This window comes from Phyllobates terribilis, unplaced genomic scaffold (assembly GCF_046119375.1).
Source record: "Phyllobates terribilis strain yellow unplaced genomic scaffold, ASM4611937v1 Scaffold_11__3_contigs__length_659146591, whole genome shotgun sequence".
NCBI lineage: Eukaryota > Metazoa > Chordata > Amphibia > Anura > Dendrobatidae > Phyllobates > Phyllobates terribilis.
Window position 1 is genome coordinate 379,341,379 of NW_027362771.1, and position 23,998 is coordinate 379,365,376.

Consider the following 23,998-nt stretch of genomic DNA (forward strand, 5'->3'; position numbering starts at 1 on the left):
ATCAATGCGGCGTGGCATGGAGGCGATCAGCCTGTGGCACTGCTGAGGTGTTATGGAAGCCCAGGTTGCTTTGATAGCAGCCTTCAGCTCGTCTGCATTGTTGGGTCTGGTGTCTCATCTTCCTCTTGACAATACCCCATAGATTCTCTATGGGGTTAAGGTCAGGCGAGTTTGCTGGCCAATCAAGCACAGTGATACTGTTGTTTGTAAACCAGGTATTGGTATTTTTGGCAGTGTGGACAGGTGCCAAGTCCTGCTGGAGAATGAAATTTCCAACTCCAAAAAGCTTGTCGGCAGAGGGAAGCATGAAGTGCTGCGCTTACTTTGGTCTTGATAAAACACAGCGGACCTAAATGAGCGGATGACATGGCTCCCCAAACCATCACGGATTGTGGAAACTTCACACTAGACCTCAAGCAGCTTGGATTGTGGCCTCTCCACTCTTCCTCCAGACTCTGGGACCTTGATTTCCAAATGAAAATTGGAACTTTGGGACCTTGTGGAGTGTGTCAGTGACTGCCTTCTGGACATCTGTCAAGTCAGCAGTCTTCCCCATGATTGTGGAGCCTACTCAAATAGACTTGGGGACCTTTTTAAATGCTTAGGAAGCCTTTGCAGGTTTTTGTTAATTATTCTAATTTACTGAGATAATGACTTGCGTTTTCATTAGCTGTAAGCCATAATCATTAACATTAACAGAAATAAACACTTGAAATAGACCACTCTATTTGTAATGACTATGTATAATGAGTTTCACTTTTTGTATTGAACTGAAATAAATGAACTTTTTGATAATATTCAAATTTAGTGAGGTGTATGTATGTATGTATGTATGTATGTATGTATGTATGTATATAATGTAAATGGTGAGAAGCAAAAAATGTTAATCTCTTCTTAAACCATATCTGGATATATGCACACTTATAATTGTCTTTTTTACACAAGTACTAAAAAATCCCATAGACCGAATACTGGGCACATAGGACTTTTAATAACGTGGCCTTATTACCTAAATAATCTTATGACGCCTTCAGGAATCGTTTGTTTTCTTAATCTCATTTTAATTATCTTAAACTCAGTAGGGATAATGAAGTATACTTTAAAGCAAAACTTAAAAACATCAGTACAGTAATGAGCTTGGCGGCGGTCAAAAAAGTCTCCAAGGAGATTTGGTATGCAGGCTCCTTGCAATAAGATTAATTAAGCCAAGCGTTTGCCTGTAACTGTAATTTCTGTTTTTTCCTCCGCATTAATTTGTAAGGCTCAGTGCACACTGCATCAGCGATGTATGTTAGAAAGATTCACTTACCATGGAAGTTCTACACCATTTTATAGGCATACAGCGACATACTTCACCCAAATGGTCCCACTGTAAAGAAAGAAGTACACAGGGATATTTGTTTTTTGTGTGAAGGCCCTCCGTATAGGAAAGTTTAACTTGTATGCCGAAAGCATTGTCCAGAAAATGCGTGTCACGTGGACGCTTTATAATAACTAATGAATGTTTTTGTTCCTCTTGAATCTGACATTGCTTCAAAGTAACTTTTCACTCCTAGTGGCAGTAAATTTATCTTCTTGGTCAAACTATACATGTTTTTAGGTGTTATATTCTTGTGGAATATCCGCACCTAAGTATTTTGCTCATTTGTTTCTTGTGTTATGTTTCAGTTAAGATCAACTGAAAATAGTTTCTTGGTGTTTGCTTGGCTATAGAGTCAGCCTTCATATACATACACACAGAAATCTATAAAGTGAATCCAGAACAAGCTGGGTCTTCTCAGTCCAGAAGAACCTTATTAGCATGTCAAGAGCCATCCAATTACTTTTGTTCTAAGCTTTGTCATAGGCATTGTCTTAAAGGGATTTCTTCTCCAAGACTAACCTTAGGAAACAAAAACTTGGGTACAACTCTTGAAAACTTTACAATTGCTAGCAGTAGGCAAATAACTGGCTGAGTCCACCAATATTAAATGGCTCTGGCTTATTAAAGGCGGCTCCTTTGTGATGAAAACCCCTTTGACATCCGTATTCCTTAATATATATGGGCATGTGTTTTTCTAATGGGGCAATTCTTCTTAAACATCTTTTTTTCTCAATAAAACCAATATGTGGCTTCTGGATGTGCTGTACCTGTTTGCTATACATGGTAATAGTTTCATATATTTGCAGTTCTAGCATTCCCTACATTTCTTCTTGGAATAAATGAGAGTCGTTTAAAAGAGAAGTTAACAAGCAGGCAGATGGACAGCAAGTGGGGCGGCAAGTCCGAGTCCATCAATGTGACCCTGAACGTGGAGCAAGCTTGTTACACCAGAGACGCGTTAGCCAAAGCACTGCATTCTCGTCTATTTGATTTTCTGGTGGATGTAAGTATAACCTTATGTACACGTGTAAGCTTGGGTGGTACTAACCTTATTTTACTTACATAAACCTGACCGTGATCTTTCCAACCCCAGTGTTTTTGTCTTGATGTGTAATCAGGTTTATTGAGAAACTTACTCCTGAAGAACGTTCTAAATATCTTTTTTTCTGTTTAGTCTCCTGTTCTTCTTGGGGTCCTTAAACCTACATGAGATTTAGTTTCAGCAAAAGTAAAAATAAATAATATTCTATAGGGTTTTTGAACATTCTAATCATATAGTGACCTTATTTCATTACCAAGTCAACACGTTCACCTGAAATAATACTATGGAAAATTCACAGATCTAGTCTTTGGCTATTTTAATCATCAATTGAAACTGCCAAGTACTTATATAACCTATATAAAAAAGAAGACTTGGTCACCATGTGGACAATAAGCGCTGTAACAATACCACCATACTCTTTCTTCAGAGCATTTAAAAAAATGCAAACTTTTCTGTCTTTCTAGGGGGTAGATATATTATATGTAGAAAATGTGCAGCTACACGGGGGCCAGTAGGCATGAAGGTAACGGTCACTCCTTGTCTAACAGCTTGCATGTTAGAGACAGGACTAATTTCATAGCTCACAATGACTGGTAGATTGCTAGAAGGACATAAATGGGTTCTCTGATTGGAGAGCGTAGAGCCCACATTCTCGTTTTGCATAGGAACTCCACACTTTGTCTACCTTCCACTGTAGAAGACTTCTCACTGCTATAAATTTGAAGGGACCTGCCAAGGAGTCCATTATGGAGAAAGGAATTAAGCACAAAAAAAATTGAACTGGAAAACTGAATTTGGATATCTGAGATGTAGAGTACGATTCTGCTTACTGATGGATATACATTTAGGCTCTTCATAAGAAGAATAAGGCAATAGTATGTAAACCAAGAAAAGCATTGGAAGATGGTGCCAAGATTGGGGTGCTTTCTTCTGGAAAAATGCATTACCATTATAGATTGGACTTGTTGGAGCGATGTCTTCAACCTTTCAGCCTTCTCAACTATGAAACGTTACAATCACAGCCCAAGGAGAGGGAAACTTATCAAGCTAAAGGTGGCAGAATTCTGGAGGGCACCAAAAAAACCTGCATTTCATGACTTGTACTTGTCTGGCAAGGGAGTGCAGCTTCTCTAAACAGGGACATTCCACCAATATTGTGGCACACATTTTTGGCCCAATGTTTTGCTGAGCAGGCTATGCCAAATAGGCGGTGTAAGCTTATATTAGACAGTATTTAAAAAGCACCAGATTTCTCATAGTGGTTCATGCTGTCTGATAAATCGGGTGCTTTTTATTACTAACTAGTCTAAATTTGCTCTGTCCAAGAATTAGACACGATTGATAAATCTGCCCCAATGAGTTTTCTTTATGGTGGTTTTAACAGGAAGTTACACAGACAAAATTGATGGGCTCTGACCTTTGCTCAGTACTGTATATAAGAATTGATAAGCATGCCATTAGTCTGTGCACAGTAATTTACTGAAGAATATTTGTTTTTTTTCAGTCTATTAATAAAGCTATGCAGAAGGATCATGAAGAATACAATATTGGTGTGCTTGATATTTATGGCTTTGAGATTTTCCAGGTAAGTTAAATGAAGGCACAAGTGCCAATTTACCGACAACAATCTATACATCAAAATCTGTATCTGTTTATTTTCAGAAAAATGGATTTGAGCAGTTCTGCATCAATTTTGTTAATGAAAAGTTACAGCAAATATTTATAGAGCTGACTCTCAAAGCAGAACAGGTCAGTAAATCTGTGGATATACTTACAATTCATATAGCTACAAGGATAAGGCTTAAAAGGGGTATTCCTATCTCCAAGATCTTTTCCCAATATGTAGTAGGTGTAATGATGATACAATTGGCAAATGCCTCCAATTAGAAATGTATAGTTCTTCTCATTCGCTATGTCATTTGTCCTATGTGCAGGGCATTGCAGTAGCTTAGATATCTATTGTTACGACCACTAATAACTGTCACTGAATGGTCGTAACCCTGGATACCTAAGCTATGTTGCTTACCTGAAGTACAGGGCATTGCAGTAGCTTATAAGAAGAACAACACTACATTTCTAATTGGAAGTATTTGCTAATATTACACCTATTACAGATTGGGATAGGATCTTGGAGATGGGTTTACCCCTTTCCATCAGCATTCTGACCTTATTTGGATTTTTTCTTGCTATGATACATTAGTTATAGTTGCTTGTCGTTGGACTTGCAGGAAGAATACGTCCAGGAAGGAATCCGATGGACTCCTATAGAGTATTTTAACAATAAAATTGTGTGTGACCTCATTGAGAATAAGGTGGTAAGTGTAACAACGTTTTTCTGCATCAGCCCTAACATCAGTTTGCTTTTATTATATTAATCTGGTCTTTATACAGTTTAATGACCAAACACATATTTTAACAATGGTGGTGTTGAGACCGCATCAATCTACAGTAACCTGTAGATGCATGAAAGCTAAATGTGAACTGATCCCTTTTTTCCCAAGCAAAATTCTTGTAAAAGAATGTGCCTTCTGCATACAATAATGATCAGCTTATTATATTATGGCACCAATAACACACAAACAGTAGCAAGTTGATCATTATTGGATGCAGAAGCCGCATTCTTTAACTCAAATTCTTATATTGGACTGGTACCAATCTCCAGTGCGTATTACTCATGTAAAAATACATTTGCTTTTAGAAGTATAAGTAATACCGATCTCATTATATGCCAATAAGTTTCTCTTTAAAGGTAAAGCCTCTGTACTCTTCAGTAAAACATACCATTTTCTTCCCTAATTTTCAGCAGAGCACTATACAGTACATATTTTTGTAATTTATGGCTTAATTATATGCCGTTGTATTTATTGCTGAGTATCAGTCACTTTACCTGAACAGTGTAAGGCAACACCTACATTGGCATAAGAAATTACACATGGTGGTATCAATGGGTCATATGTACCGTACCAATGTTTTGGCTGGCGTAAGCGGGTCCTGAACTGTCTTTCTAAAGAATTTATATGGAGATAAAACAAGACTAATTGGTTATGTATTGGTATAAAATGTGGATCAGAGTTCTCTTGGACACATCGGAGTTTGATGCTGCTGCTTTCAGATCTCCTGTCTTAGATCCAGCCAAAATAGCACGTCGTGCTGTGACAGAAGTCTGACAAACCCTGATCTAGTCAATGGGTTCTGTCTGGCACCATTGCTGATCATCAGAAGACTGATCAGAGTCTTTTTGCACTTTATATGACCACACATGTGTAATAGACTGGAATATCTACCAATCTCCAATTTGTAAAAATGGATTTGTTTATATAGATATATTTAATAATAAATTCCATACCTCAAAAGGAATACACTTCTTACATGCAAAGAAGTTTGTCTTTAAAGTGAGATGACACATGGATGCTTCCTTGCACATTGGTGAATACCCCAGAGAAATGAAGGAACATAATTATCTCAGAAGCTTCAAAATCAGATGTGAACAAAGCCTTACTTCAGTGTCTTAATTGTATGACAGACAAAAATGTCAATATTCAAAACATTGTCACGGTAGGGGTGTCACATGTGAATTTGTTTTCACCATGCATTTTCAGTGTCAGCTAATATACAATGCAAATTCATAACTAAATAGGTACAGGTTCTACTACCTGTGAATAGTTTTTAAAACGCCATTCACATGTACTGTATTTTGTTATGGATTCCCATCAGATCTTCTGTGTCTACACATTGCACAAAAATGTGAGTGTAATGATCAGGTCTTTATATAAATGTGTTTACATGATGACTTCCAGCCTGTTGTAACAACAAGTAAAGACTTCCTAATGTTTACTGTATGTGCTTGTTGTTTGCTGGCTTCTTCAGAATCCACCAGGTGTGATGAGTATTTTGGATGATGTATGTGCCACAATGCATGCCGTGGGAGAAGGAGCAGACCAGACTCTCTTACAGAAGCTCCAGATGGCGGTGGGGACTCATGAACATTTTAACAGCTGGAATCAGGGTTTTATTATTCATCACTATGCTGGAAAGGTACGTTAGCAAAGGCAAAAATGCAAGCAGCTTATCAGGTTGGCAAAACAGGTTACTGTAATACATGAGAAATTTCAGGAATGTGGAGACCTATTAGCAGCAATGTGGTTTCCCATGGAGCATCAATAGTACTGATACAAGTTACACTGGTAAACCCAGACGGTCTGAGGGAAATGTTAGAACTCTCCTGTTAGGTTTTTTCTAGTTTGCTGGTCACATGACCATTTTTGCCTATTTAATCCGGCTCCGCCCTCCTGGCCTTGCTGGACTTCATTGTAATTTCTACTCTTGAGCTAGCTTGGTACTCTGTTACCTTTCTCTGTCAGTTTTGCTAGGTCTTCGGACCTCTATGTTCTATTTTGTTTGTTTGTCCTTTTTCTGCTAGGAGGTGTCCATCTTTCTCCCAGTCCCTAGTTCTTGTAGGGATCCCTTCCCTCACATCTATAGGTCTTCGTTCAGACTAGCCGAGGACTTTAGCGGGTCTGATCGCAGGATCAGGTTCCCCGTTACATCGTAGGGATCCAGCTTAGTTCTATTGTAGGGACAGATCATCTGTCTTTCCTTAGTGCTTGTAGCAGATCATAACAGTAAGTCCAGCCCAAAAAAAAAAAAATAAAAAATTTCTCTAAGGAAAGACCCCCAGTTTCCATCATGGTCTTTGTTCAGGATTTGGCTCAACGCTTGCAGGGACTCTCTGGAGGTGGTCAAGCTCCAACAACACGTGAGTAGCTGCCCTGGAGCACATTTTGTAGAGCCAAAGGTACGTCTGCCTGATCTATTTTTTGGTGAACAACAAGATTTTTTTTCCTTTAAAAATGCTTGTTTATTGTATTTTCGTTTGAGACCCAGATCCTCTGGTGATGAATCACAGCGCATAGGGTTCATAATGTCACTTTTGCGCAAAGAACCTCAGGGATGGGCCTTTTCTCTCCAACTTAGTGATTCGTGCTTTAGATCAGTGGATAGTTTTTTTTCTGCTTTGGGGTTGTTGTATGATGATCCTGATCGTGTCTCATCTGCTGAGTCTGAATTAAGACGTTTGAGGCAGGGATCAGGTAATGTGGAAAATTATCGTACTCCCTTCCGTCGGTGGTCTGCTCAGGTGGAGTGGAACGATTCAGCTTTGAAAAGTTCATTTCTTACGGGGCTAGGTGAAAGGGTTAAGGATCTGCTGATTGCTTATCCTTCACCTGGAAACTTGCAGGAGGCAATGCAATTAGCTATATGGGTGGACAGGAAACTGCGTGCAAGGGTTAATGAGAGTAAATCCTCTGCCATGTCAGCTCCGAGTCTTGAGAGGGTCTGTACTGACATTGGTGAGCCGATGGAGATTGGGGCGATGGCACCCCGCTCTCAGGAAAAAGACCGCAGATTTTCTGAAGGTTTGTGCTTTTATTGTGGAAAATCTGATCATCTCATTAAGAACTGTGTGCTTCGTATGAACAAAGAAAAAAAAAAAAGGTCAGTTATGCTCGTATAGCCTGTTTAAATACTAAGGGTGTACTTCTTTCTGCTACTACCACTGCTCAGGAAGAATTAATTGAATTTCGGGTATTTGTGGATTGTGGTTCTACTCTGAATGTGATTGATGGGGGATTCCTGGAAAAACTTAAATTAAAACCCAAACCTTTGTCATCCCCTATTGCTGTGGTTTCTGTCGATGGCTCTCCCTTAAAGAGTGTTACTCACAAGGTCTGTGAATTTCCCCTCACTATTAATGGTATTCACCAAGAGAATTTGGATTTGGTAGTATTAAATAATTTGCCTTCTCCAGTGTTGGGGTTACCCTGGTTAAAATTGCACAATCCTGTACTAGATTGGTCTACCAATGAAATTAAGTCCTGGAGCCCTACGTGTTATGACAAGTGTTGTAACGGGCGCATTGCTGCTGTGGATAAAGGGGAATTACCTGTACCTATTCAGGATTTTTGGAAAGTTTTTTCTGAGAAGGAATCGCAAATTTTGCCTCCCCATAGAGACTATGATTGTACCATTGAATTTGTCCCTGGAGCGACTCTTCCTAAAAGTCGTTTATTTAATCTTACTATTCCTGAGAGAAAGGCTTTGGAGGAATACATATAGACAAGCTTGGCCGCCGGTCACATTAGGCCTTCCAAGTCTCCTGTGGCTGTTGGATTTTTTTTTGTTAAAAAAAAGGACGGCGGTTTACGTCCTTGTCTGGACTTTCGTGAGATTAATAAAATTACTGTACGCAATCCTTACCCACTGCCATTGATTCCTGATTTGTTTAACCAGTTAGTGGGGGCCAAGTGGTTCTCTAAAATTGATCTCCGGGGGGCATACAATTTGTTGCGCATGAAGGAGGGTGATGAATGGAAGACTGCTTTTAACACTCCTGTGGGTCATTTTGAGAATCTGGTTATGCCTTTTGGTCTTACCAATGCTCCAGCATTTTTTCAGAATCTTATTAATGATATCCTTAGACCTTTGATCGGCAAAAATGTGGTTGTGTATTTGGATGACATTTTGATTTATTCGCCGGATCTGGAGTCTCATTGGCGGAGCGTACGTGAGGTTTTACAGTTATTAATGGACAATTCGCTTTTTGCTAAGCTAGAGAAATGTGAGTTCGCTGTACAGAGAATTAGTTTTTTGGGCTACATTATCTCCAGTGAAGGTTTTGAGATGGATCCGGTTAAAGTTCAAGCTGTGTAGGAATGGCCTAGGCCTATTGGTTTGAAATCGATACAGAGGTTTTTGGGTTTCGCCAATTATTACAGAAAATTCATAAAAAATTTTTCTATTATTGTCAAACCACTGACCGATCTCACCAGGAAAGGTGCTAATGCTTTTCAGTGGACTTCTGAGGCCATTGAAGCTTTTGTGTTTCTAAAGGAGAGGTTCACCTCTGCTCCCATCCTTATGCAGCCTGATGTGACTAAGCCGTTTTTGGTTGAGGTTGATGCTTCTTTTGTGGGGGTCGGTGCGGTGTTGTCTCAGGAAAACAAGGATGGAGTACATCCCTGTGCCTTTTTTTCAAAAAAAATTTCTGAGACTGAACTTAATTACGATATTGGTAATCGGGAATTGCTGGCTATTAAACTCTCATTTGAACACTGGCGTCATCTCTTGGAAGGTGCTGAATTTCCCATTCGGGTTTTCACTGATGATAAAAATCTGATCTATCTTGATGCTGCCAAGCGCTTGAATGCCCGTCAGGCTAGGTGGGCACTTTTTTTCCGTTACTTACATCCCGGGTACCAAGAATGTTAAAGCTGATGCTTTGTCTCGCAGCTTTTCTCCCATGGTCGGTGCTGAGGAGGAGGAGGGGAGCATTTTACAAGAAGGTGTTGTGATTGCTGCTTTGGACTCCGTTTTGGAGGATGAGATTCTTAAAGCTCAGGAGAATGCCCCATCTAACACTCCCCATGGGAGGTTGTTCGTGCCTAGAGCCTTTAGGAGAGATTTGTTTGTTGAGTGTCATGAGTCTCGGTTGGCAGGTCATCCAGGAATTTCTGAGACCAAGAGACTTGTGGGTCGCAGTTTTTGGTGGCCTGGATGGCAGAAGGAAGTCATTAAGTGGGTGCATCAATGTACTGTGTGTGCTAGATCTAAGTCTTCGCATGCTCCTGCTGCGGGGTTGCTTTGCCCTCTGGAGGTTCCTAGTGCACCTTGGACACATCTGGCTATGGACTTTATTACTGACCTTCCCCCCTCTGAGGGTTTCACGGTCATCTGGGTGGTCGTGGACCGTTTTAGCAAGATGTGTCACTTGGTTCCCTTCATCAAACTGCCCTGCGCTAAGACACTCTCTAAGGCCTTTGTCAAGGAAATTGTCAGACTACATGGCGTTCCTACTGACATTGTTTCTGATAGGGGACCTCAGTTCGTGGCTCGTTTTTGGCGTGCCTTTTGTGACCGGTTGGGAGTTCATTTGTCGTTTTCATCCGGATATCATCCTGAGTCTAATGGCCAGACAGAAAGAAAGAACCAGGATGTTGAGCAGTTCTTGCGTTGTTTTGTGGCGGACAATCAAGAGGGGTGGTCTGAGTTTCTGCCACTTGCTGAATTTGCTCTTAACAACCATACATCCTCTTCTGCTGGGTGTTCGCCTTTTTTTTGTTGTTCTGGGAGACATCCGTCTTTTGGGTCATTCTCCAAATTGGTATCGGCTGTGCCTGAGGAGGAGAGTTTTTCCGGTGATTTGGAGAAAGTTTGGACGGATGTGCGTGGTAATCTTCAGGAGGCTAACAAAAAATCTAAGAGGTACTTTGATGGGAAACGGCAAGAGGTTTTGTTTGCTGTTGGTGACATGGTTTGGTTGTCCTCTAAGAATCTGCGATTGAGGATTCCTTCTAAAAAATTGGGTCCCAAGTTCGTAGGGCCCTTTAAGGTGGTTCAGATAGTTAACCAATCTGCTGTTAGGTTGGAGGTTCCTACCTCCTGGAAGATTAATCCGGTATTTCATGTTTCTCTGTTGAAAAAAGCTGATGTGTCGGTTGGTGACGCCTCTGCCACTGTTCCTCCGGTGGTGGAGGACGGGGAATATGAAATTTCCCGCATCCTAAATTCTAGACGGTATAGGGGGAGTTTGCAGTATCTCGTCGCTTGGAAGGGTTTCGGACCCGAGGATAACTCATGGGTGAGGGCGGATGATGTTTCTGCTTCCAGACTTGTCAGAGCGTTTCACAGGAGGTTTCCTAATAAGCCCGGGCCTAGGGAATCCGGAGGATCCTCTTAGAAGAGGGGGTACTGTTAGAACTCTCCTGTTAGTTTTTTTTCTAGTTTGCTGGTCACATGACCATTTTTGCCTATTTAATCCGGCTCCGCCCTCCTGGCCTTGCTGGACTTCATTGTAATTTCTACTCTTGAGCTAGCTTGGTACTCTGTTACCTTTCTCTGTCAGTTTTGCTAGGTCTTCGGACCTCTATGTTCTATTTTGTTTGTCCTTTTTCTGCTACAATTTCTGCTAGGAGGTGTCCATCTTTCTCCCAGTCCCTAGTTCTTGTAGGGATCCCTTCCCTCACATCTATAGGTCTTCGTTCAGACTAGCCGAGGACTTTAGCGGGTCTGATCGCAGGATCAGGTTCCCCGTTACATCGTAGGGATCCAGCTTAGTTCTATTGTAGTGCTTGTAGCAGATCATAACAGGAAACCTGAAATATCATGCATAGTATAAGGCAGAACATGTAAGATAAAACTTGCTTATATCTATAATAGACCTTTTACCTGTTCTTTTTTCAAGCAGTGCTGAAGATCTGGGACTCCTACCCCAGACTTTTGGCCAGGTACCCTGGATCTCCAGACAAGCACCACTTTGTGTCGTTTCGGTGTCAACATGACACCAATGCAGTTGGTTTCTGTGGTGGAGCAGGGAGTTCTAGGCTACCAGGCCCACCACGCTCAGTCCTGTAGACTGCAACCTACAAGATTTCAGCAGCCGAGCGCAGGTGGTGCAATGTTGTCACTGCAATATGCTGCCTGCGTCAGTCCGATCTGAGTGCAGGGTAGAAGGCTCGGTTAATTGTTCGTATTCGCGGAATTAGATTTTTTTTTTTTGTGATGGGTGCTACAAAGGTGCCATTTTTACTTTTGGTGGGGGCGCTCAGGGAGCTTCATTACTTTTTTATGGGGGTACTAAGGGAGTATTAATACTTTCTAAAGGGGTTACTTGGATGAAATTATTTTAAGAGCTCAGACCTATATCTGGGTTTGGGAGCAAAATGCTTACCTTGCCTTCAGTGCTGACAACCCATGATTGGTGACTGATGACTCTCCATTAGAGTAGAGCCGTGCCAATACACCGATAAAAGTTTCAGACACATTGATGCTGTCATGAAAAGCAACAAGCAACTAATGTCTTTGATCCATGCCTAATACCAAGTCTGGTCGCGATAGTCTAAGAATTGCGATTGAACCGCACATAGCGCTGTAATCTCCTTCTAAAGAGCTTCAATATCTTATTGTGCCTATTGAAATCCCTTAAACTACTACTCTAAGAACATGATACAGTGGTAATTAAAGTGTTAATGGTCAATGAATTGTCAATGGGCCTTTTAAAGTCTCCGTGAATTGCTGGGGTGCAGCCCCTGCCCCAGAGACTAGGAGGTGCCAGGGGAGAGGCATACAAATCTTTTTCTGTGTATACAATATATGTTGGTACTATACCGCATCAACAAAGCCGTCAGCAGTACAATAAAGCCTTCATTAATTCCCCTGTCTGCTGCTGACCCTATCCCAGTTTACACAGCAAATCCCACAAAAGAGATATAGAAAATGTCATGATAACAGTATGCGCTCATGTGGACACTGTGAAAACGGAAATATTCAACATTTTATTTTTAATAAGATGGTCACATAACAAAAATAAATATACGTTTGGCCTTATTTAGTCAGGTAAATGAAATACAATCTTCAAGGCCAAGTAAGACTATGTATATACAAGACAGCATATTACAGCTGGTGTTTCCCCGTGAAACTAGATGGGCAAGTGTGACTTATCATAAAGCTAATTCTGTTCAACACCAATTCAGTTAATCCAGAATGACTCTCTGTAAAGTCCTCTGTGTAGGTGAAATATTTAGTGGAGTCTTCATTTCGTGCTCATGATGCCAGGCTTTTCCGAGGGGTTTGATGTTTGTTTAATACTCCCTGTGTGTATGCATTTTGTTTAATTGCCTAAGAATGTGCTGACAGCCGCGCACACTTTGCTCTGCCCGCTCCTTTTTATAATCGTGTTGTGGTTAACGCAGTAAAAACTGGAAAGCAGATTTAATTTTATCAGCAGAAAGGACTTAAGTGGAAATAACAAATATCAAAGGGATCTTTAAATGTAATTGGAGCCAGGATAGAAATACAACACTAGTATAGTGTGCGAACATACACAAGTGACAGAGGAACACGAGCGGCACTTAGAAGTGGATTTTCTTTGCATTTACTTTAATACAATACATACTGTAATATCTGGTAGCTGTGTATACACTACATATTAGTAGCAGAGAAATTATGTGTTCAGACGATTTTTGATATGATCCTCTGAAATTAGCTGATTTTCATCCTGAAAAAAAATAAAGATTTTTTTCATCTGTATTATCTCTATAGTTCGTTTTTATACATCAGCACTTAAAGGAGTTATCTGGGACTTACATTTTTTTTCCTATGAGGCTAAGTACTTATCAGCAGGTAGATACTAACTACCTGCCAGCTCTGCCCTGTTACCATCTCTCCCGGCTCAGCAGTCATGGCCCGCTCCTGGTGGTGATTCTTTTTACTTCCTGTGATGTTGCATTGACAGAGCAGCTCCTTCTCTTCTGCTCTGCTGTTTGAGGTGCCAATGCTGACGTCATGTTGACAGACAACCGGCTTCCTGCTGCGTTCAATCCGAAAGTTGTCCTTATGAGGTCATATTTTATTTTTTATGGACAGCACTCCAATCAAAAATATGGTTGTGTGAACGTAGCTTTTAGAGGGGTTGGTTCCTGAGAAATCCAGGATACATGGATGTTTACTTACTGTACATGACGAGTTATAAAATTGTGATATAGACTGAAAGGTACTGGAGTGACAAACTAGCACATTTCCTTATATTGTCATACGGCATGACCTCTGCTATTTTGTCACCCCAGTATTGGCTTCTGAATTATTTGAGGCCGTTTTGGGGAGTAAAGTGATTGTCCATCATACAATGTTAGGAAATCATTGAAGGTTCCTTTTTACTATTCTTCCTGCATAACAATAGTGTCCTACTTCTGTTTTCCACCTGCATCCTCTTGTGCCGTACAGAGTCAGGAGAAATTAACCATAATTGGTAATAAACTGCAGGCAACTTGAAAAATAGTTTGACAAAACTACAAGGGAAAGAGAATATTAAACACATAGGTATTATGATTTAGAATCTCCGAAAATGCAGCTGGGAAAGTATTGGGTCCCTCATTTCTATTTATTCTGCAGGTGTCTTATGACATGGATGGATTCTGTGAGCGGAATCGGGATGTGCTTTTTACTGACCTCATTGAGCTTATGCAAAGCAGCCAGTTGTAAGTATTCAGCATCTGATCTTCTCCCTAACATAGTCCCCTTATTTTGTAATTCTTATCTTGTGCATCATTTTGTACTCATTGATTCTTGTTCTGACTGTCCTGAGGAGAGATTTTCATTAGTGATCAGAAAATTGCTTATTGTTTAAATTGTGTTTTTATGTATTCTATATTAAAGAGATTGTCCACTGCTTTATCCTTAGTATAGTTCATCAATGTCTGGTTGGGGTTTGACACCCGGCACCCCCGCCGATCAGCTGTTCTCGGTGGCTGCCAGCCAAAAATGCTCAATTGCGGAGCTGCTCCGTCTTCTGATGGGTCATCAATAGTAAACTAGTGGACAACCTCTTTAATGAAATAAACAAATCTTGCAATCTTCAGTGGTTCCTTGAGCTAATTTAAGGCTCCTACCTCTATATAGACATTAGCAGCACTAAACTGAGTCAGACCCCATCTTTTGTAAAGAAGGCTTCTGAGTTTTTAATCTCAACTTGCTCTTATTAGGGCAAATGCCATTTTGAAGGGAGGGGTTGGAGGTGAGCTGTGACAATCACTTATTGTGAATGGTCGAACTGTGTTATCTACTTTATGTAGAGATGCTATACCTGTCATTGTAATCCTGTCTCTGATGATGATGAGACTGCTGAACAGTCTCCTGTACAGAAAAAGTGAGTCTATAGTAGAAGACCTAGAGGCCAGTATGACAATTGCAAGATTTCATTTTTAAATATAGATTGTGACATGGAAAAATGGAGTGAAATACATTTACATAAACAGGAAACTTTCTGCTGACATGTTCCCTTTTAATAATGGTAGACTAGCTCTCTGGGGGAGGAGTTGTTCTAATAGTTTCTAATAAACCATCTGTTGCATATTTTGGCTTTGCTCCAAATCTCCTTTGATTGCTACTATAAATCACAGCCTATTTTATACCTACTGCCCAGACTACTGAAGTCGCTGGGATTCTACTTTTCAACTATATATCAGTCTTATCAGCTCCTGTAATATAAAGGATATTGCTTTCACAGGATTCATGCTATCACTTCTAGTTTCATGGGTACTACTGTAAGTGTAAGTGCTGACTTTAGTAGAGGATAGGTGAATCAATGCTGTTAACCTCTTAAATGTCGCTGGCAGTGGCATTTAAGAGCAGTGATCTTGCTTAGACGTTAGTTTGGGTGGCCATTGGCTTCCCGTCGGAGCGATTGCAGGGAGCCCGTGGGTTTCTATGACAGACAGGGGCCAGCTGAATGCTGCCATTAATGTCAAAGTGGAAGGAGATAGGTGGCTTTCCTGCGCTGCTGTCAATGTCCCACAAAACATTGCGGAGAATCAATAAGATAGAACAATTATTTATTCCGTGGTGTGGATCTATGCGTTTCAAGGTACTCCAACCTTGTCTTCAGGAAACAACCACAATTGCTGACAGTGGCATTTAAGAGCAACGATCCTGCTTGGATGTTAGTTCGGGTGGCCATTGGCTTCCCTGCTGAGCAATTTCAGGGAGCCAATGGGTTTCTATGACAGCCAGGGGCCAGCTGAATGCCCGCATGCCTCTTATGTGATCTTCTCTGTGATGTCCAGCCGGCATCATAGACAGTGATTTTTACTATATACAACAATAGTATTGTAGTGCTGTGTATAGTAGAAGCAATCAGATGGTCACAGGTTCAAGGCCCCTAAGGGGACTAACAAAGTAAAAATTAAAGCAAAAAAGTTGTTTGTTTTTTTTTTTAATTACAAAAAAAAAATTTCAAATCGCTCCCCTTTTTCCCAGTTACCAAATGTACATCTTTTTTTACATTTATTTGTTATTGACCTGTCCATAAAGGTCCGATCTATATACATTTTACAATTAATTTACCCAAGCTGTAAAACTGTATAGTGAAGAAAAAATTAAATGGGGGTTTTTGGTTGCTGCAACTCCACAAAAAAATGCAATAAGAAGCAATCAAAGCATTGTTTACATACCCCAAAAATTAGATCACCTCGCAAAAAAACAAGCCCTTGTGCAGATTCATCAACAAAAAAATAAAAATGTTGCAGATTTTGTGGGAAAAAAAATTCTTTACGAATTTCTGAATTTTTTTCCCCAATAAATAAATTTTAAAAAAAATCACCTTTGGTATTATCGTAATAATCACTGACATGAACAATCATATTTCCTGGTGATTTTTTTTTTTTTTTTTTTTTTTTTCTGTAGCATAAACTCCCCCACTCCCTCCCCAAAAAAAAGTTCACTTCACTTTGAGTTTTTTTCCCATTTTCCAGTAAACAGTATAATAAAATCGATGGTGTCATTCAAAAGGACTAGTTCCATGAAATAAACAAGCCCTCATTTGGCTTTGTAAGCAATGGAATATAGGCGAGAAGGGGAGGAGAAAATGAAAGTGCAAAAATGAAAAATTGTTCTATCCTTAATGGGTTAAGCAGCATCTTCATCTTTACTGAAACACCTTGACTTTTTCTTGGAAAACCCACTATTCACCAAACCTTTTGACTATCCGTTTTATTTCCTTGCACCAAAGATGGCTTGCTGTTCACCAAGGGAGTAGTTGACATTTAGGCTTACATTGCATGACCGGTTCTTTCCTTCTGGATTGTACATAAAACCACAATCGAGAGAGAAAAATAGCAATTGTGGTCTACAAATTGTTGGGAAAATAACCTCTCAGACTACGTCTTTACAAAAAATGACTGCGTGTTTTGACAAAGGAGTGCCAGAAATGAAAGGAATACTTGGTAAAAGCTGTACAGAACCTCAGGTTCTCCCACAAGCTAATCTTTGATGACAGTGCCCAGCTGTTATTTATGTCTGTGTACAGATGAAATTTGCCATGGTTCGGCCTTCCTGAGGGTTAAGTCAGCCGGTGTACAGTGCCTAGAAAATTTTTGTTCATTAAACATCTGACCGGCTCCAGTACGGTCACAAAGTCTTGCATGTTTGTTGCAAATATGTTAATATCTGGGATCACTTTGTCTCCGCTCTACTAGTACAGCATTCCATCATGTTTCTGCGCCCAGGATTACAGATATTTTGCACTGTTATGTAGTCCATCTCCCACCTCTCATGTAGCACCATTGAACCGCTCCAATTCAACCTAACCTCTCCTGCCCAGTTAATCCCCCTCTCCCCTTGTTTGACATCTGATATTGGCAACACATGCATGATCAATTGAATATGTATGGGAGTTTGGGAGAAATAACTTGATTACCAGATAGTTATTCAAGGTACATTGGCATCTTTACATTTACAGTAACGAAACGTTGTTTGTTATGTTTTACATGTTGTTCTCTTAATTGGTGGGGGTCTGGGTTGTGAGATCCCCACTGATTGCTCAAAAACTTCCCTAAAGGTGTACATTTCTGGAGAGTGGAGCGCGCACACAGAGCAGGGTACAGAGGCAGTAGAAAGTCTATGATTCTACTGCATCCATATTTCGATCTGTGCGTGCGCTCCAATCTATAGAGCTGCGCACCGCTCGGGGTGTTTTTGAGCGATCGGCGTGTATCTCACGACCAAGGCTCTCACCAATTAACTTGCAATTAAAGTGGTTGTCCGGTCTTAAGCTACAGGCCTGCAGTCACACTGTGGCTGAAGATCTGTGAATTCTTACATGCGCCAACTGCAAGTATGTGCTATGCATACTCCTGGCCATACTTCGACTGAATGGGTGCGGCCGCACTCAAAGCAAGTGTATTGAGCGAGGCCATAAGCAGCCTATGTGGAATGTGGCCAGGAGTATGCAGATCGCATATTTGCGGTCACACGACTTCTGTTCCCGGCATTGACACCAGAGAATCTTAACATCGCGCAATTTGAGTATTCACTAGTCTGCAGTCCATAGTGACTTCAGACTTGTAGTTGGAGACCGGACAACCCCTTTAATTGCAAGACTAGAACATATAAAAATAGCAAATATTTAGTTACTCTAAGCTTATTTTTTTAACCTTTTTCAGGCCTTTTATAAAAGCTTTATTTCCTGAAAATCTTCAAGCCGAAAAGAAGGGTCGTCCGACAACGGCAAGCAGTAAAATCAAGGCAAGTTTCTGAAAGTAGGATCTAAATAAGGATGTACTGATAGATTTCACGTTTTGATTTTTGCGCAGGTCTGAACAGATTCTAGGAAAGCAGTAACAAATTAGTTTCTCATCGCTTTAGGCTGCTTTATGTTGGTGCTTATGATATCACTTTTTTTAGTAAGTCTAGCAATAGTTTTCTTGCTCTGTCCATTGTGTAAGTGAATCATTATCTGTGCAGTAATTTGCTCATTACCATTTTTTTTTTTCTTAAAGAAACAAGCCAATGACTTGGTGAACACCTTGATGAAGTGTACCCCACACTATATCCGCTGCATCAAGCCTAATGAAACCAAGAAACCTCGGGACTGGGAGGAGAGCAGGTATGTAGCCATTCATTTATAAAGGTATTAAGATTTAAGCGGTTATCATTCAATGTGCAACATGCGACCACTAGAGAGGGAATCGCCTAGTAGTAGTTTGCTTTACTTTGTACAATTTCAGTCTAACACCTTTAAAACAAGGACATCGTTATCAGGGTGGATTAAAGCATTATTTGTATATACCGTCGGGGTCATTAAGTTACTTATCTAAACTTGGTGGTCTTAAATTTATCATTTTTGGCTACTGTGATAGAAATATGTTTCTAGACCAAATTCCCTAAATCATTTTGGAAAATAGCTTGTCTAAACTATATGATGGATCACTGTATGGTCCATCCTACAGATCTTCTGTGACTCGGGTTTCCCACTGAACATGGCATTTTGTAATATTAGCTTTGCATAGAACTGCAAGAATTCGGCATGTCTATATGGTATGTTGAAAACTTTGTGTTCGTGTAACCTTGACCTTTTTCAACTATTGTAATCGAAGTCTCTGATTTTTCCAAAGGGTGAAACATCAAGTAGAATATTTGGGTCTGAAGGAAAACATCCGCGTGCGCCGAGCAGGATATGCCTACAGGAGGGTGTTCAAGAAATTCCTGCAGAGGTGAGGATGGCATTCCTCTAACATGTCACTCTCCACAAGGCGAAATATTACCCCTAGATACAGGTCTGCCGCCTCTCACCCAGCCAAGCCAGAACTCACACTTTGCACTGACGAGGGGCAGTACCCCAAAACAGTGTCTGCAAATTGAGTTTCTGGTATTGGCTTTTATCCTAAGTCATGTGATAAGGCTCATTAAAGGGTCACTATTGACTTTTAGGATTGCTACTTCCTGTAGGTGACACTAGAGTTCTAGTCCTCTTCCTCTCTGAAGAGACAATCTGCTAAATGTGACATACAAGTTAGGGAAGTCTGGCAGTTTATCCAGACCTATCTGGTTACATCATTCAGGGGTCTAACTATATACTACAGATTTTCACAAACTACTAAGTTTTAGACATTTCTTTTGCACATCTTTGTTTTTGTACAGGTTCTGTTTTTATATTGTTTTTTTGAGATCTGAAAACTCTGCAAGTTGATGAGACAGTATCTTGTGGTCTCTGGACAGACTTCTCTTAAGGGCAGGGGTACACTGCCGTATTTCTCGTCCGAGGATTGCATGGTAAACCTAGTACTCACCTGCACTTCTCCTGACCGGAGCTTGACAGCTGCATAGAAATCCATCATGCTGTCATGCTCAGGTCAGTAGAGGTGCCAGCCCGTCCATTCAGTGCGATGCGATCATTGCAGGAGTTATACGGCGGCTGTGTTTCCCTGCCCAATGTAGAAAAGTGCCAAACTAAGGGAGTGGTAAAGTGAGTCTGAGAATTTCCTCTTTATGGTGATGCTGAAATACCGCATTTGCTTAAATGTTTTATGAATAACCCATTGGAATAACCATTTTCTCCTTTTTTTGTTTTTAACTTCTCATTCTGTATTTGAAGGAGTTGTCCAGTACTTTTATATTGATGACCTATCCTAAGGATAGGTCATCAATATCAGATCAGTCGGGGTCAGGCACCCGGCATCCCGCCAATCAGCTGTTCTCGATGTCGGCCGTGGCCTGGAACTGCTGGATTGTGGCGTTGCTCAGTCTTCTAACAATGGCCACAGCAGGATACTGCACATCCGCCTCCTACTCATATCAATAGGAAGCTGCTGTGCAGTACCTTGCTGTGGCCACTATCAGAAGACTGAGCAACTCCACAATCGCGCAGTTTCGGCCGCCAACACTGAGAATAGCTGATTGGCGGGGTGCCGGTGTGGGACCCTGACTGATCAGACATTGATGACCTATCCTGAGGCTAGGTCATCAGTTAAAAAGTAGTGGACAACCTCTTTAATTCTTGAAGTTTTAGGAGGCAAATGTGCAGTACCCCACTGCAGCCACTTTATTGTTAATAGAGCTGTGTAGTTCCGCTCTATAACTGAGCACATCTGGCTTCTGCTACCACAGAGAACGTCTGATAAACAGGGGTGCTGTGCGCTGCACCCCCACAATCTGATATTAATGATCTAGCCAGAGGATAGGCCATAAATATAAAATGGCGGACCACCCCTTTTAAAGAAAATCTCCATAAGTAAGACAAATGTATCCTACAACCTTTAAGAAGTTGTCCACTACTTTATATGAATCCCCCAATGTATCCCCCCGGGGACCAGAAGTGTTTTTGTAAATACTTTGCGGTACCTTTTCTGCCTCTGAGTGGCGCTATCGCTGGCCGCTCAGAGGCATCACGTGACACGTCAAGTGAGGCGTGACGTGGTGGACGCTGGGCTGTGGGCGGGATTACCCCATGTGTCACACCCAGCATCCACCGCGCGCTTTCCCAGTGAATGAAGAGAGGGAGAGCGCGCGGTGGATGCTGGGTGTTACATGCTGGGTAACCCTGCCCACAACCCAGCAGCCACCGTTGGAACGCGGAAGAGGGACCCTCGGCTGCAGCCTGGACTTGTCGTGAAGTCAGCGGATGTCAGAGTCGGCTGCAGCCGGGGGTCACGTGATGCCTGTAAGCGGCCAGTGATAGCGCCGTTCGCATGCAGAAAAGGCACCTCAAGGTATTTACAAAAACACTTCTGGCCCCTGGGGGAATACATTGGGGGATCATATAAAGTAGTGGACAACCCCTTTAACCATGCTATCCAAATGCCAAAGCTTAATGCTTATTTTATTATTCCAATATCATTGCTGTGCTTCAGGAAAATGAAAGATCTTGACTGCTGTAGTAGTCTGTATCAGTGACAGACCTACCATTATTACAAGCTGTGCTGCTGCACAGGGGCCCAAGAGGTAAGAGGGCCCAATTATACCTCCCAAACTAGGTGGAATTGTGCAATATGATGAGCTTTTGGACTATAATGGGCGCATATATTGCTCTTGCACAGGGGCCCACTTCTGTCTGTGTGCCCCTGACCTGTATGCGTCACAACGCCCTTCACACAGAAATTGGATGCTCCAATATTGTGTCATCTATGTTGTGTAAATTTTGTGAAATTTCAGTGTTTAAAGGGGAAACGCACCCAAAGGATGCCCATCATTTCATTCTTTTTTGTGCGATCTGTGAAAGCATGTGTAATTCTTCACCACACCCATGTGTGCTATGCAGACGGCTATTCATGTTCTCTGCACTAGGGAGTGTACAGCTTTCTCTCCACCTTACCACATGATCCATCAAGTTTATCAACATTCAGTTGCATCGAAGGGGAAACGTCTCATCCTGGCGTGTAACTTCTAGTAGAGACTGTAAACACAGCACTGGTGTCTTTCCATTCTCACCGATGTGATTTTCAGCCTAAATGGGCATAAAACTGGGACCCTGATCAATGAGTACAGGGGTGTTAACTACTCTGCGCTGACTCATGGCCGTCATCATCTCCATAGTTTAATGAGGGGGGTAACTGCAGAGAGAGTTGGGAACCACATTGATCAGGTGTTAATGGCATATACCTCAGATGCCATACATTTTTAAGATGGGAATATTATTTTATCAATGTGTAAAGATCAAATTGTAAAATTTAATTCACTCATGGGTTGGTTCTACAGTTTTGCTTGCAGGGACTGGGTTGCTGCTGGGATTTATACGCCCCCTTAATTGTTACGTAGCTCAGTATTGCACTTTATTTTCTGCAAAAAATCAAAGATTGGAAAAAATATATATTTTTAACAATCAACTTTTATGGTCAGTTGGTAATACTTTTAATACGCTATGATCACTTTTGTTAGACGGGTCCTCCAATCTATCACACAGTTTATTTAGAGGGTTATTGTGTCTTGCAAGTTGGAAAATAAGCACTTGCAGGTTTGGCCAGCTTACACTCGGCAGCCATGCTGCAGATCAGGATTAGTGTGTAACTCTTTGATTCAGTGACATCATTCATGTCCTAAGAGCTGTAATAAAAGGAAGAGGTTGTGTGTAAGAACCCGGCAGCACTGGAAATGCGTGTTTCTCTATTTGCTGCGATCTCCTTCTGACAGATTCCTGGCGGCACTGAATAACCAGAGATGTGAATAGCCAATTCTGTGCAGTATTTTTTATTTGCATGCAAAGATCCCAGTGAATGACTGGTGTGTTTGAAATGTACAGTCATTGGAAACACAAGCTTTAATGTCTACATTTTCTATCCAGAAACAATCCAAAGAAATGAAAAATAATCACTTTTTCTACCATTTTAGCTCTATTGTTTCCATAGATGTTGGATCACCGCAATATATTTACAGACTAAAAATGAGAAGCTGTGCTTTATATATCAGGTAGAATATACATTAGCTATCGACAAGCTTCTGCTGCAGATCAGAAAATGCCATGATTAAATACAGTCCACAGAAAAGACTGCCACTTAGATGAATAATGTTATTGTTGTAACATTTTTAAAGGGAATCTGTCACCAGGGGTTTGCCTCTACATCATGCTGTTCTCAGATTGGGTAGCAGAGACCCTGATTCCAGTTGTCACTTACTGGGCTGCTTGCTGCAATTTTGATAGTCAGTGTTTTATCTGCTGCAGACTTACCAGTTTTTTGAATGCCGAGCTCTGTATAAACCCGTCCACACCACTGATTGGCAGCTTTCTGTCTATGCACAGTGTACACAGAACGCTGCCAATCAGTGGTGGGGGCGGGATTATACTGAGCTCTTGAATATGGAGGACTATATGGCAGCAGGTTTGTTAGGCCTTGAGGGATAATCTATTGATTAAAACAGTGATATTTTTGTGAAAACTACAGCAAGCAGCCCAATAAGTGACACATCACTGGTATCTGGGTCTATGTCTCTACATAATGCTGCTCTCAAATTAGGTTGCATAAAAACTGGTGATAGAAAATCCCTGTACCCTTACATGGAAATATAATTAGAAATGGGTGAAATTACAAAGTTCTTTTAAAAATAAGCAACATTGCAATTTGACTTCATATTTAATAATCCTGTCCATTCTGAAGCATGGTGGGAATTTAATCCTATAGTTTACTGATCGTTGCTTAAGTTACTAGCCATCTCTACAGTCTATCAGCCATGGCTGATCTCCTAGGCAAGGAGTGTGGCCTTGCAAGTTATTTGCTATAGATATTACAAGTGTTGCTTCTTATCTGCCTAACTTTGTTCAGCAGAGGCAAAGC

At 41.0% G+C, this 23,998-nt stretch overlaps 1 protein-coding gene across 2 annotated transcripts in view; it reads left to right on the forward strand.

The window, feature by feature from the left end:
- The window catches only part of MYO1E (myosin IE), a 192,976-nt gene that overhangs the window by 106,246 nt on the left and 62,732 nt on the right, over positions 1-23,998 (forward strand). For both annotated transcript variants that reach the window (XM_073652953.1, XM_073652954.1), the window contains 9 exons: positions 2,170-2,366; positions 3,910-3,990; positions 4,068-4,154; positions 4,634-4,720; positions 6,273-6,440; positions 14,352-14,437; positions 18,398-18,479; positions 18,734-18,840; positions 19,349-19,447. In XM_073652953.1, coding sequence (XP_073509054.1) covers positions 2,170-2,366; positions 3,910-3,990; positions 4,068-4,154; positions 4,634-4,720; positions 6,273-6,440; positions 14,352-14,437; positions 18,398-18,479; positions 18,734-18,840; positions 19,349-19,447 — 994 coding nt within the window. The remainder of the gene's footprint in view (positions 1-2,169; positions 2,367-3,909; positions 3,991-4,067; positions 4,155-4,633; positions 4,721-6,272; positions 6,441-14,351; positions 14,438-18,397; positions 18,480-18,733; positions 18,841-19,348; positions 19,448-23,998) is intronic.